This window comes from Hyaena hyaena, unplaced genomic scaffold (assembly GCF_003009895.1).
Source record: "Hyaena hyaena isolate Hyena2069 unplaced genomic scaffold, ASM300989v1 scaffold_89, whole genome shotgun sequence".
Lineage (NCBI taxonomy): Eukaryota > Metazoa > Chordata > Mammalia > Carnivora > Hyaenidae > Hyaena > Hyaena hyaena.
Genome location: NW_024080719.1, coordinates 862634 through 877281, shown reverse-complemented (window position 1 = coordinate 877281; position 14648 = coordinate 862634). Strand labels below are relative to the sequence as shown.

The following is a 14648-nucleotide window of genomic DNA, read 5'->3' as shown; positions in this document are numbered from 1 at the left end:
GAACTTGTGACCCCAACATCAGGAGTCACTTGCTCTATCAACTGAGTGAGCCAAGCACCCTGGTGTCCTTTCTCCTTAATTAACTTACTCACCTCTGCCACAAATGTGGCAGCAGCTACTTCATCAGGAGATACAGCCTTTCTATTAATTTTTATATTTTTCAAAACAAATCTATTATTGAATTTGTGTAATCATCCCTTGCAGTAAATGGCTTGGTGTCACTCTTTTCAGGTTATCTCTTGCTTAAAGTTTTTGTCAAGGCTCAGTGGTTTCTGGCACAACATGTTACTGTCAGTTGGAACACATTTACCATTCATGTCTTCTACCCACAAATTAAATGCCTTTCTTGTCTTAACTAAGCACTTATCATACACTATTGCCATAATTTTTCCAGTTTGAGGTGCAGCAAATCCAATGTTGCAGCTTGTTATTTAGATTTATTTTTAATTTTAATCTCTGAAAGTTTTACTGTTTATGTACATTCTGACACTTCATACTTTGTTGATTTTTATATTTTTCCAGGTGTTTGCAGTGGTGCTTTCAGTCTATAACTTGCTACTTTGTTGCACTAACTCAGAATATACTTTACAGTAATAAAACATTTATAATTGTTTTCACTTGATGTCTCTCTTTCTTAGATTTGATTGTTTCAAACTAATATTCACATGTCTGTGATCATCTTCACATATTCTGACTAGTTTTTTGGGTGTTCATTTGTACTGAATTATTGTTATATTTAATGAGAATAGAAAACTCTTCTATTTTTGGTAGCCCATCTTGTAATGCCACTAACCTATAATACTGTGATAAATTTTGATTGAAAGACTATGACTGTGCTATATAGAGCAGTTTGCTAGATGCACATCTGTCTCAGTGACCTGATTGCTGTTAGATATTTTTATGCCTTGGTGACCAGCAAAGCAGTGGAAATAGTATACATTTAGAACAGTATACCAGTGACAATTTAAGTGAGTTATTTGACTGATGAGACCAGCTTTGGGTCTCTTTCCAAACTTATTGCCAAAGACTTTCTCTTTTCCAGCTACTCACCCTGAGAATGGGCTTTAGAAAATTTCCTAGCCTATTATTGTCTATTTATCTTTGATTGTTCTTACATGTATACTACTTTTCTCCCCGGAACATACCCCTTTTATTTTCTAGAAAGCTGATACTTACATTAATTTTTTTCTGGTATTTTGTGTATGTAAAATTTTACAGTTTGAATTTATTTTTATTTTTTAATATTTTTGTCCTTAATATTTTTTGTTTGGGAGCAATAGATTTATTTATTTATTTATTCATTTATTCATTTATTTATTTATTTTTAAGTCTGTGGTCCTGAAACCTCCACTTGTTGTTGTTATTTTTTTAAAGTTTTCATTTAAATCTGGTTAGTTAACATACAATGTAATATTAGTTTCAAGTGTACAGTGTAGTGATTCAGCGCTTCCATACCACACCTGGTGCTCATTACAGCATGTGCACTCCTTTATCCCCATCACCTATTTAATCCATCCCCCACCTCCTTTCCCTCTGCTAACCATCACTTCTCTATAGTTAGGAGTCTGTTTCATGGTTTGCCCCCCCCTCTCTTTTTTACTCCCTTTCCTCATTTTTTCCCCTTAAGTTCCACATATGAGTGAAATCATATGGTATTTGTCTTTCACTGATCGACTTATTTTGCTTAGCATAATACTCCAGCTGCATCCATGTCATTGCAAATGACAGGATTTCATTCTTTTTTTATTGCTGAGAAGTATTCTGTTATATATAAATACCACATCTTCTTTATCCATTCATTAGTCAGTGGACATTGGGCTCTTTCCATAATTTAGCTGTTACAAATACTGCAGTAAACATGGGAGTGCATGTATCCCTTTGAATTAGTATTTTTGTATCTTTTGGGTAAATAGTAGTGCAATTGCTGGATCATAGGGCAGTTCTATTTTTAACTATTTGGGGAGCCTCCATACTGTTTTCTAGAATGGCTGGACCAATTTGCATTCCCACCAACATGTAATAGGGTTTTCTTTTATCCTCATCCTCACCAACGCCTATTGTTAATAGGCACAGTTAATAGCTGTGCTGTTAATTTTAGTCATCCTGATGGGTGTGAAGTGGTATCTCATTGTAGTTTTGATATGTTATTTCCCTGATGATGAGATGTTGAGCATCTTTTTATGTGTTTTTGGTCACCTCGCTGTCTTCTATGGAAAAATATTTTTCTTCCGCCCATTTTTTAAATTGGATTATACACTTTTTTTTTTTTTTTTTTTTTTTTGGTTGTAGAGTTTGCTAAGTTCTTTACAGGAGTTTGGATATTAACCCTTTATCCGGTGTGAGTATCTCCTCCCATTCTGTCGGCTGCCTTTTAGTTTTGTTGATTGTTACCTTCACTGTGCAGAAGCTTTTTATTTTGATGAAGCGTTTTATTTGGCCTTTCTTTCCCTCGCCTCAGGAGGCATATCTAGAGAGGAGTTGCTAAGGTCAGTGTCAAAGAATTTACTGCCTGTGTTCTTTAGGATTTTTATGGTTTTAGGTCTCATATTTAGGTCTTTAATCCGTTTTTTAAAATTATTTTTTATTTTTTAGAGAGAACACGAATAGGGGAGTGGGGGAAAGGGAGAGAGAGAGAATCTTAAGCAGTTTCATGTTCAGCATGGGGCTGACTTGGGGCGTGATCTTATGATCCTGAGATGATGACCTGAGCTGAAATCAAGAGTCAGATCCTCAACTGACTGAGCCACCAGACTTCCCAGTCTTTAATCTATTTCGAATTTATTTTTGTGTTTGGTATAAGAAAGTGGTCCAGTTTTATGCTTTTGCATGTTGCTCTCTAGTTTTTCCAGTGCCATTTGTTGAAGATACTGTCTTTTTCCCTTTGGATATTCTTTCTTGCTTTGTTGAAGATTAATAGACTGATAGTTGTGGTCTCCTTTCTGGGTTTTCCATTCTATTCCATCGACCTTTGTATCAGTTTTTGTGCCACATATTGTTTTGATCACTATGGCTTTGTAACATAACTTGAAATCTGGAATTGTAATGTCTCCAGGTTTTTTTTTTTTTCTTCTTTTTCCAAGAATGCGGTGGCTATTTGTGGTCTCTTTTGGTTCCATATAAATTTTAGGATTGTTTGTTCTAGCTCTTGGTATTTTGCTGTTCGTATTTCAATTTTTTAAAAATGTTTATTCATTATTGAGAAAGACAGAACATGAGTGGTAGAAGGACAAAGAGAGGGAGACACAAAATCTGAAGTAGGTTCTGGGCTGTGGGCTGTTAGCATAGAGCCCAATATGGGGCTCAAATCCATGAACTGTAAGATCATGACCTAAGCTGAAGTCAGATGCTTAATTGACTGAGCCACCCAGACACCCCAACTGTTGATATTTTGAATAGGGATTGCATTAAATGTATTGATTGCTTTGGGTACTATAGACATTTTAACAAGATTTGTTCTTCCACATCATGAGCGTGGAATGTCTTTCCATTTTTTTTTTTTTTTTTTGGTGTTACCTTTCAGTCTTTTCATCAGTGTTTCATGGTTTTTGGAGTACAGATCTTTCACCCCTGTGTTTAAGTTTATTCCTAGGTATCTTACTGGTTTTGGTGCAATTGTAAATGGGTTTGATTCCTTGGTTTCTATTTCTGCTGTTTCATTATTGATGTATAGGAATGTCACAGATTTCTGTATGTTGATTTTGTATCCTGTGACTTTACTGAATTTGTGTATCTGTTCTAGCAGTTTTTTTGTGGAGTCTTTTGGGTTTTCTATATAGAGTATCGTGTCATCTGCAATAGTGAAAGTTTGACTTCTTCCTTGCTAATTTGGTTGCCTTGTTTTTCTTTTTGTTGTCTGATTGGTGTGGGTAGAACTTCCAGTATTGTGTTAAATAACAGTGGTGAGAGTGGACATCCCTGTCTAGTTCCTGACTATAAAGAAAAATCTTTCATTTTTTCTCCATTGAGTGTATTATATTAACTGTGGGCTTTTCATATATGGCCTTTATCAGTTGACTTCAACAGGTGAGTTCTACCAAACATTTAAAAAAGATTTAATGCCTATTCTATTCTTTTCAAAATATCCTAAAATATAGAAGAGGAAGGAAAATTCCAAATTCATTTTGTGAGGCCAGCATTACTGTGATACCAAAACCAGATAAAGACGGCACTAAAAAAAGAGAACTACAGGCCATTATCTGTGTTGAATGTGGATGTACAAATTCTCCATAAAATACTAGCCAACCTAGTACAACCTCCAGCAGTACATTAGCAAGATCATTCACTACGCTCAAATGGTATTTTATTCCTGGGTTGCAAGGGTGGTTAAGTATTCTTAAATCAGTCAATGTGATATACCACATTAATCAAAGAAAAGGTAAGAACCATGTGATCCTTTCAGTAGATACAGTAAAAGAATTCAGCAAAGTACAGCACCCATTCATGGTTAAAAAAAAACAACAAAACACCAACAAAATAGGTTTAGAGGGAACACACCTCAAAATATTTTGAATTTAAATACTAGCAATTTTTTTGAGGGGTCTGCCTTCATCCTAATTTTTATTCTCATAGATTTTTATAAGGATGTTGCATTTATAGCACTTTTGAACATAAGTGATTCTGTTCAATGTTGGATAAAAATGTAGTTTAGAGTTATTAACAAGAAATTATTGAGAATAGCATTTAAAATCTCTGTGGTTTCTATAGTTTTGTACGTGTGTGTGTGACAGAGAAACATAAACATAGTATTGCTTTATTTTAAAACAATAAAAAAGGTATATACTTAATGATTCTGGAAAATAGCTTCTAATTAGATGAACGGAAACTAACTTAATGTTGACTTAAGCTGACTTAGAGAAAACAAAGCTTTTGGGTTAAACTGGTAAGTTGAACACTAGCATCTAATTTTATTTTGTATTGACACCATACTAAAAATGCAATGAAAGGGTTTTGAAAAATATATAAATCCACAGGATGGAGAGAAGAGGGGTAGAGTGAACAGCAATAAAATTTAGAGGCTAGAGTCAGATCTATAGTTGTATTAACTTAGACTTGGGAAAAGTAAATCATGAACTTCATGTGGGGAAAGCTAAGAACTAACTTTATTTTTACCAAAGAACTCTCAGAATTCTGAAGAACTGAAAGTTCAGGAACTAAAAGCCTAGATGTATATGAAACTGAGAATCGGGGTTGGATGTACTAGAAGCAAAAAAAAAAAAAAAAAATTGAATAAGATTGAGTAGCAATTTATACCCCATTACTCTTCTTTCCTCCATGCTATTAAAACACTATCCCAGTCTATTCTTACAGAATATAGAGATGGCAACACAGAAGGTGGCTGGTCTTCATTTGTATTAGCAAAATGGAGGGGGTGGGGAGTTTAAGAGACTGTGTGCAAACTGAATGTTGAATGCATAGGCAGCACTTCCACCATGTTCTCTTCTCATGTTTGGGTCCTAAAATGTAGGCAACCCTACCTTTACCTTCTAAGCAGAATATTGGAAGATACTTCTTTGGGTTGTGTATGTACTTCCTGACTCAAACTGTGCCCAGATCATAATATAGTATAGGTAAAAATAGATTACCCACTGTATTGAGAGCTTTTTAACCCCTGGACCCTGTGTCCTTCCTTTTGCCAACCCTGAGGAGATAACCAAGTTATACCAGAATGTTAAGAAAAGCATGTAACATGGGAGATAGAAACAGAGCAGACCAATAGAGGCAACTCAAGGAAAACAGAGATAATACAAAATAAACAAAACAGAACATAAATAACTATTAACATCCTTAGAGAGATTAAGAGTAGCTGTAAACTATGAACCTAGAATAGAATGCTTTTCTATAATAAAAATAGATAAAAGTCACCAAAATGGTATCGGGCCACATATATAACTCATTTAATCTCTAAATGACTATATGTTAATACCCTTATTGTCATTGTATTGTTTGGGAAATAATTAAAAATAAAACCTCCGGCTAGCACAAAATACCCTGTTTTCAGTGTGGAAGAGAGTGAAATAATCAATAAGCATTAAGCCAACTGTGTTGCACCTCCCAGGCTATCCACTGAAGGGATTTCAAAGACAAAATATACAATTGACCATTTTATATGGCCAGACAGATACAGTCCATTACATACATGTAGTTTTTATCCAAAAGGGAAGTGAAAATTCTTGTATATTTTGGACAAGCTGGAGGTTACATCTTAGAACTAAATACTTGGGCTTAAGCTCCCATAGTGACAGCAGGCTGGGCATCGTTCTTGATGTACGTGTTTCAAAGAGATGGCTTGCACACCCCCAGGAAACACATCTCTGGGATGCAAAAATAGCAAAGAGACTTATTACCTTTTCAGAAGATTTATATACATCTCAGAGTGCCAGAGAAACTGCAGTTGACCCTGGATCAGTATGTTTTTGAGCTGAGCAGGTATACTCCTATGTGCATTTTTTGGATAAATACAGTACTGTAAATATCTTTTCCTTAAACATTCTCAACATTAAAAAGAATTCTTTTAATGTTTATTTTTTGAGAGAGAGAGAGAGACAGACAGACAGACAGAGCATGGGCTGGGGAGTGTAGAGAGAGGGGGAGACACAGAATCCAAAGCAGGCTCCAGGCTCTGAGCTGTCAGCACAGAGCCCGATGTGGGACTCAAACTCACGAACCGTGAGATCATGACCTGAACCAATGTCGGATGCTCAACCTACTGATCCACCCAGGAGCCTCCATTCTAAAATTTTCTTTTCTTCAGCTTACTTTATTATAAGGATACATATAATACATACACAGAATGTATGCTGATAGACTGTTTATGTTATCAGTAAGTCTTCTAGTCAACAGTAGGCTACCTGTTGGTAAGTTTTTGTGGAGTCAATTTTTACTTGATTAAAAAAATTTTTCTTTAAGTGTTTATTTTTGAGAAAGAGCATAAGCAGGGGAGAGGCAGAGAGATAGGGAGACATAGAATCCAGAGCAGGCTTCACATTCTGAGCTGTAAGCACAGAGCTCGACACGGGGCTCAAACTCCTGATCCACGAGATCATGACTTGAGCTGAAGTCAGATGCTTAACTGACTGAGCCACCCAGGTGCTCTAATTTTTGCTTCAATTTTGACTGCATGTAAGGGTCAGGGGGACTTGGCACACCATCCCTTGTGTCGTTCAAGCGTTACTGTATTTATAACTTCAGGTTTTCTAAAGGAAGTACTCAAGAGAAGAGAGGGAATTTTCTTTTTTTACCACCAGGGAACATTTAAAATATAAATTTTTATGTTTGTCTTTACACTTATACCACCCATTTTAATATGAGGAGTAGAGAAGTCAAGTAACTAGCCCAGACTAGACTCATATAGGAAAAATGAAAAACGTTTAAGAGTTAGTTATCTCCCAGATAGTAGAACCAAAAGACAAAGAGATTGAAAATAGAAATAGGGTAAGAAAATTAGAGGACTATTCAGTTCAGGGTCAAAAAATAGTAATCCTGGAAAGCAAAAAAAAGGAGACAAAAGTATAAATTAATTGATTCAAGAAAATTTCCCAGAATCAAGGATATCTGTTGCTAGATTGGAAGGACCCAATGGGTGTTTGGCGCAATGGATGAGAAAAGACATGCTGAAAATCATCGTGAAATTTGAAAACACTAGGAGCAAACATATTTTATGTGATTTCACAGGGAACAAAATAGTTCGTATAAAGGATCCAGAATCAGAATAGGCTCAGACTTCACAACAGAAGCACAGAAATAAGAAATACCTTTCAAAATCTGGGGATATATGCTATCCAGCCTATGGTTTTATTCTCTGTTAAGTATGAAGGTAAAATAAATGTTTTCAAATCTCAAAAACTTAGTTCACTTGTACCTTTTTTTTTTTTTTTTGAGAAGGTGCCAGACGATATACAGCACCAAAAGGAGAGCTTGAAACAAACATATGGGACATAAGGAAGAAGAGAGGCAACATAGATAAGGAGGGATCTCTAGGACCATGGTTCAGGGAGATTCTGCATCAGTAGTTATGTAATAGACATATGACAGTCCCTCTAAATTAGAATGGTTTGACTTAGGAGACAGATATAGAGGGAAGCTATGTCAATGAAATGCCATCTGCTATTTTGTTTTTTAACCTGAGAACAAATTGCCTTTCTCTTGCCCGAATTATTTGTACATTCATGCTTCACTCCTCAACAAAGTGGTCTGCTTTGATTTACTTCTGAGAGTAGAGGTAAACCATGGTGAGAATTGGAAAATAGAAAGTAATACATACTTCTTGTACCTTATTCATGCTAGGTGGCTACTACTTGGCCGACACTACCCCTCATAGCTGCTTCAGTTCTTACGCCTTGTATATTTCCTAACGGCTTTGTCAACAGACTTCCTAGAAGTAGCCTTATATATCTTTTTAGAGAAACCTAAGAGAAATTCAGGAACTGTAGCTTGTCTTCTGGTAGCTTTTAGTTAGTTATGGTAATATGGTAATATTCCCAGCTGGCTAAGATTAGGCTATACTTAGCTTCTTGAACTAAGCTTGATAAGTATGTTTACTAATAGGTAGTAAAGCTGTTAAAAAAACAGGTAGGAAACAATAGAAATGTAAGGATGTTGATTTCCTCTTAGTAAGGGTAGGGAGGTTGGGAGTACAGTTGGGGATGGGCACATAGAGGAATTGTGAGGTAGTAGTACTCCATTTACTGATGTGGGTAGTAGGTGTATGGGGTTTAAAAAATTATTCTTTAATCTGCATGTATAAATTGTATAAATTTATGCTTATGGATATATTTTATAATAAATTTAAAATCCTTAATTTGAATAAAATGAAAGCAAATAATTATTGAAAACTAAGCTTATATACTGACTGTTCTTGAAATAAAGGATCTTTTTTCAAAATTACTCTGTTTGGTAGTATGAAACTTGCCTTCTCTAGACAATAATAATTGTCATATCCATGCAGAAATGATTTCCCTAAAGTCAGTTTTCCAAATAGACTAAATGGTACTTTAAGATAGCAGATCATTTAAAAAAAAGAAAAGAAAAAAAAGAAAACAGATCTTGTCTTACTCTTACTCAAAATTTTAGTGGCTCTCTCAGAATAAAATTAAAACTTTATTACAGTCTATAATTCTCTATAACCATGATCTAGCCAACGCCTGCCTCTGTGACCTTATCATCTACAGTTCTCTTTCTAATAGTTTTTTGTTTCTCCAACATACCACGCTCATTTTGGCTACCAGGGACTTTGCATTTCTTTTTCCTTCTGCCTGAAATTGTTTTCCTTTTCATATTCATATAACTTACTGTCTTATTTTATTCTTTTCTCTTTTCAGTGTAATATCCTTCGAGACCTTCCCTATTTACTGTAGTTTAATCCTCCCACCTAGACTGTTACTCTCTTTTTTCCCCTTTCAAATCTCTCACTATTAATTGACATTATCTTATACTTTGTTTTATTTTTATTTTCAATCTCCTTCATCAGACTGTAAGCTCCATGAAGGTAGGGATATTGTGTTGTTCATCATGCCTGGCATGCTTTGGGTGTTCAGCAAATTTTGCTGAAATGGTAATGAAGAATTGGTCAATTAAAATAAGTTTAGGGCACATGGCTTACTCAGTTGGTAGAGAATGTGACCCTTGATCTCAGAGTTGTGAGTTCAAGTCCCATATTTGGTGTGGACCTATCTTTTAAAAATTTAGTTAAAAAATATTGGCCTTCTGATTATAAAATAAATTGATATTTTGTTAATGTTACTGTGCCATTTTACTCTTTAGTGTAGAATACATGCATTTCGTTTTGAAATATTCAAAAAAGTTTTGGGGCACCTGGGTGGCTTAGTCGGTTAAGCGTCCGACTTTCGCTTAGGTCATGATCTCGCGGTTCTTGGGTTCGAGCCCCACTTCGGGCTCTGTGCTGACTGCCAGCTCAGAGCCCGGAGCCTGTTTCAGTCTGTGACTCCCTCTCTCTCTGACCCTCCCCTGCTCTAGCTGTCTCTCTCTTTCCTAGAAATAAATAAAACATTAAAAAAAAAGTTTCAATATTTGCAATTTGGAAAATATTTGTTTTCCAAACATTTTAATTTTTATTTGTATCCTATTATGACATGATCATACTGTGCATATTAGGAATAAAGGCTAGTAAATAGCTATTAAAAGAATGTGTGCATTGTGCATTATTTAAACATTTGTTTGCTTTTACCCATATGTATACATACGTATTATTCAAATAGGCCTATGGGTCTTTGTGCACAAAAAAATCATCTTGTCATCAACTACCATTCTCTCATACTAGGGCTCAATAAAGGTTTGTAGACTAAAGGCTCAGTATATTATATAATGATGTGGGTTACAAGAACAAACAGTTCTAACATTGGTAAACTATGTCTGTACTTTCTGCTTGTATTATACCTCTTTCTGAGGGGTGTTTCCTGTTATAACACCAATGACAATCACATAATGGTGGCTAGAATAATCCTCGGTAAGAAAATTATTGAGGTAAAAGGGTAGAAGGCTAAGCATGATATGGGGATGTTCATAATGCCAATTACATAGTAGTCACTCACATGCAAGTGGAGTGGGAGGATGGATGGATGGATGGATGGATGGATAGTGGATGGATGGATAACCTGGAACTTTCAGGCTATTTTGACCAGTTTAGGACTTTGAAAGTTGTGGTTGAGCTTTGGGGAAGGATTGGATTTTTTTTTCATTGCTGAAAGAATTTGTATTAGCTTAGTAAGAAAAAGTTTTACTAGCTCAATAAATACATGGAGAGCTTCTATAATAGTGGGCATATTAATTGATATTTTTAATCTCTTGAGGATAAATCATGCAGAAATTAATTTTCATTGCGGTTGAAACAATATATTATCTAGTGCAAAAAGCCCTTCACAGTGGTATATACTGAGATCTTGGTACAATTTATAGAGGTCAGTGGAGTAGTGTATTCTTTTGGTATACATGTTTAAGAATAGGCTAAGTAAGGATGTTCTTACTGTTGGTTTAATGCCATGCTACCTATCATCATTAAGTATAGCTATCATTTTGTTTGTTTGACTATTCAAATTTTTGTGCTTTTTATTTATTTTATAAGATAATGGTATTCTTGGAAAATATTATATTATCTAAAACCATGTATTTGAAAAATAGTTAAATTTTAAATTTTATGCACTGTATATTCTGTTTTTCTTTCTTTTTTTGCATATTTTGACTGATTGTATGGTTTTCATCTAGGTCACTTTTGAAATACACAAAGAAAATCTTGCCAGTATATTCAGGGAACACCAGGGAAAGGTTGATGAAGAAATTGGGCAATGTTTCAGTCCAGTTGAAGCAGTCTCTGCCGTTAGCAGAGATATTAAGGTTTCAGTAGCATCCCAGCAGTCAGATAAGAAAGATTGTCCTGTGTCTCCTCATATCACCAGAAATAGTGATGAAAAATCAAGTATTGATGAGACTGTTTCAGTAGACTCTACATCCATCGTTGAACTACAAACTCCCAACACATCTAATGAAGAAAGGAAAACTGTGCAAGAAAGTCAGGAGTTACTGGATGAAGTCCCTTTAGAGGAAACATTGATAAATGAAGCAATTCATACAGATGATTTGGAAGTATCTTCTGACATAATAGAAGGTGAGACTGTTTCCTCTAATTCTTTTAAAACAAGTGGCAAAGGTATAATGACTGTTAGTGAAGTAACTGCTTCTATAAGTTCTCCTTCAGAAGAGGATGCTTCAGAGGTGCCAGAATTATTGGAGAAGTCTATAGTAGAGGAAGATGATGATGATTATGTAGAACTAAAGGTAGAAAGTAGTCCTAATGAGGAAGCCAGTCTACCCACAGAACTCCAAGAAGATAGTTTGTCTCCAGATGCCTCAGAAGCCAGTGAGAGACTGGACGTGTTGAGTAATGGCAACAAATTAATATTTCAAGAGGAAGAATCTGTAAGTAAGAAGCAAACAGAAAGCGAAACTCAAGATTCCAAAGATTCTGGAATCTTGACCAGACCAGCGTCAGGGTCGTCGGCTACCTCACCAGACACTACTGTTTCCCAGACACCTATACAATCAGATATTGGTGAGATGATAGAGGAAAGGAAGAAAACAACTAACTCTGGTAGAGAAGCCAAATTAATTAGTGACTCTCCTGGTAATATCTTGGAGTCTCCTACTACTTCTGAGCAGAGGATTGCTAAGTTGGACGTTTCCAGTGTCGCTACAGATACTGAGAGATTGGAATTGAAGGCCAGTACAAACATGGAAGCATCTCAACCCCATCAACCTGTGCTTGAGGTGACTATATTTATTGTATTATTGAAGTGTTACTTGCATTGAATTAAGATAGAGCAAGTGTATACACTTACATTTTATTTTATTTTGGAATGGTTTCATATCCTATTTGCAATTATATAAATGCAATGAATGTAAAGATTACATTTATTTAGCACAAGATTTTAGTGTGAATTGATTAAATGCAGCTTTTATTATTATTTTCACCACAAGATAACCAAAAGTTACTACTTTCTACTTTCAAGTTTTAGGATTGTAATAATTTTAGTTTAGAAAGCAAATATTGGCAATACTTGCCATTACCCTTTATTTGATACCATAATCATAGTTAGCACATTAATTTTCCATCAAAATCTGGGGCTATCATCCTGTAGAATCACCTACTAGAGTATAATTTTATATATGAAGCATGTAGTTTAAAAATGTTCCATGAGGTTTGTTTATTTTGTAAGAGTGGAGGAGCCTTTCTGAGATCAAGAGGCACAGCTTTCTCCTTGGCTAGTATCTCAGAATAATTTATGAGACAGTGGTTGATTGCATGTTGTAATTTCCCATCTCTGTTCAACTCTTACCTCCCTCTTTCCTGTTTTGTTGGTTTGTTCTTAATTCTCTTATCTTTAGTTTGTTTTTAATTCTAACCAATTTATGATTCCGATATTGCCTTTCTTTCTTCCTAATATTCAAATCTAAGAACTTGATTCCTTTATAAAATGCTACATTAGCTGGTGGTAATTAACATTGTTCCAAGCTAATACTGTTGAATTATGGTAGTTTAGTATTTTTGATAACTTTGCTTTAAATGTATTAAAGTTTTAATGTTATTACTTATTGATACTTTTTCTCTAAATTTGTTTCCTTAGTGTCTTCAAATGTGAGTATTTGTTAGATGAATTGCATAGGAGCTATTATTATTTAATACCTTTTTTGAAGTTGAATTTATTTTATTACTCTTTTAAATTTACTATATTAGATGTCAAGGCAACAGGAGGGGCCAGGTCAAGGAATAGCATCAGATGGAGGTAATGGACAAAGGAGGGATTCCAGATCTGCTATGTTTCGTATTCCTGAGTTCAAATGGTCTCAAATGCATCAACGTTTGCTGACTGATCTATTATTTTCAATAGAAACAGATATACAGATGTGGAGAAGGTATGTCCATATGTTTGTTATAGAAGACATGTATAAAGTTTAGTGTTTTCAAAGAAATTTATATAGTTAACATTTTGCAATTAATTTCAGACATTAAAAAGTAGAATATAAATGATTTCTGTGGTAGAGTTTTATTGAATTAACTTTTATTCTCCATTATAGAAATGAAGTACCCAATCTGAATTTAAAAAAACCTGAAAATCAGAGGTTTTTGTTTTAAAAAGTTTGCTGAAGATTTCCTGTAGCATATTTTATAGCATATAATTCACCTGAAGGTAGATCTACTAAGTTAGTTTATTACTAGAAGAAACTAAAAAAAATTGGACTCTAAGTATAACATCCGATTCTCGAGTGTAGTTTTGGATTATTTATCATATGATTTATGATTTTAAAATGACTATTGGTTTATTGTTATTTGTATACTACACTTACACCGTTTAAAAATATTTTATGGCTTTATCTAAGAAAATGTTAATAGAAAATTCATTTTTATTAGCACATTTAACATGATTTTCCTCTTAATTTTTGCTGTATTACTTCTCAGTTTTGTTCTAAGTTAGAGATAATTCAGCTTTTTATATACAAGATGAATAGTGTTATATGTTTCAGCACTGAAAAGGGGCATGGATAGTTACTCCTGATATAAAATGGTCTACATCTTCTGAGGAAGTACATCCCCAACATGCCCTGCTATATCATTATCATTATCTCAGCTTTCAAGATGAAGCGAAAGCACCTTCTTATCCTCCCACCCCTCAAGTAGGCAAACTGTGATTTCCTTTCTTTAGCTTTATCAGTAAACATCATTTATCTTTGGACAGCCATTCAACAAAGACAGTTATGGACTTCGTGAATAGCAGTGATAATGTCATCTTTGTACACAATACAATTCATCTCATCTCTCAAGTGATGGACAATATGGTCATGGCTTGTGGGGGTATACTGCCACTGCTTTCAGCTGCTACATCGGCTACAGTAAGGACTTAATTTTATAAATTGGTGTGAAAATGTTACTGTTATGCATCTTTATTGATTAAAACTTGAATGTAATGGTTACTATGCATCATAAGTACATTAAGCCACAACTAACAGGATCTTTTAGAGTTAGCCGAAAGGACCTTAGAGTCTGTTCCAAGAATAAAAGAACTGAAACTATGTTGATTTCTTAGGGATGAGTCAGCTAGAGAATATGATTGATGGTGGTTCACCTGTACTTTTCTGTTGCC

The 14648-nt window shown here is 34.8% G+C and overlaps 1 protein-coding gene across 5 annotated transcripts in view; it reads left to right on the top strand.

Moving 5' to 3' along the window:
• Positions 1-14648, top strand: part of LRBA (LPS responsive beige-like anchor protein) — a 737219-nt gene that overhangs the window by 162594 nt on the left and 559977 nt on the right. For all 5 annotated transcript variants that reach the window (XM_039234337.1, XM_039234336.1, XM_039234335.1 and 2 more), the window contains exons 23-25: positions 11218-12276; positions 13244-13422; positions 14244-14397. In XM_039234337.1, the coding sequence (XP_039090268.1) occupies positions 11218-12276; positions 13244-13422; positions 14244-14397 (1392 nt within the window). The remainder of the gene's footprint in view (positions 1-11217; positions 12277-13243; positions 13423-14243; positions 14398-14648) is intronic.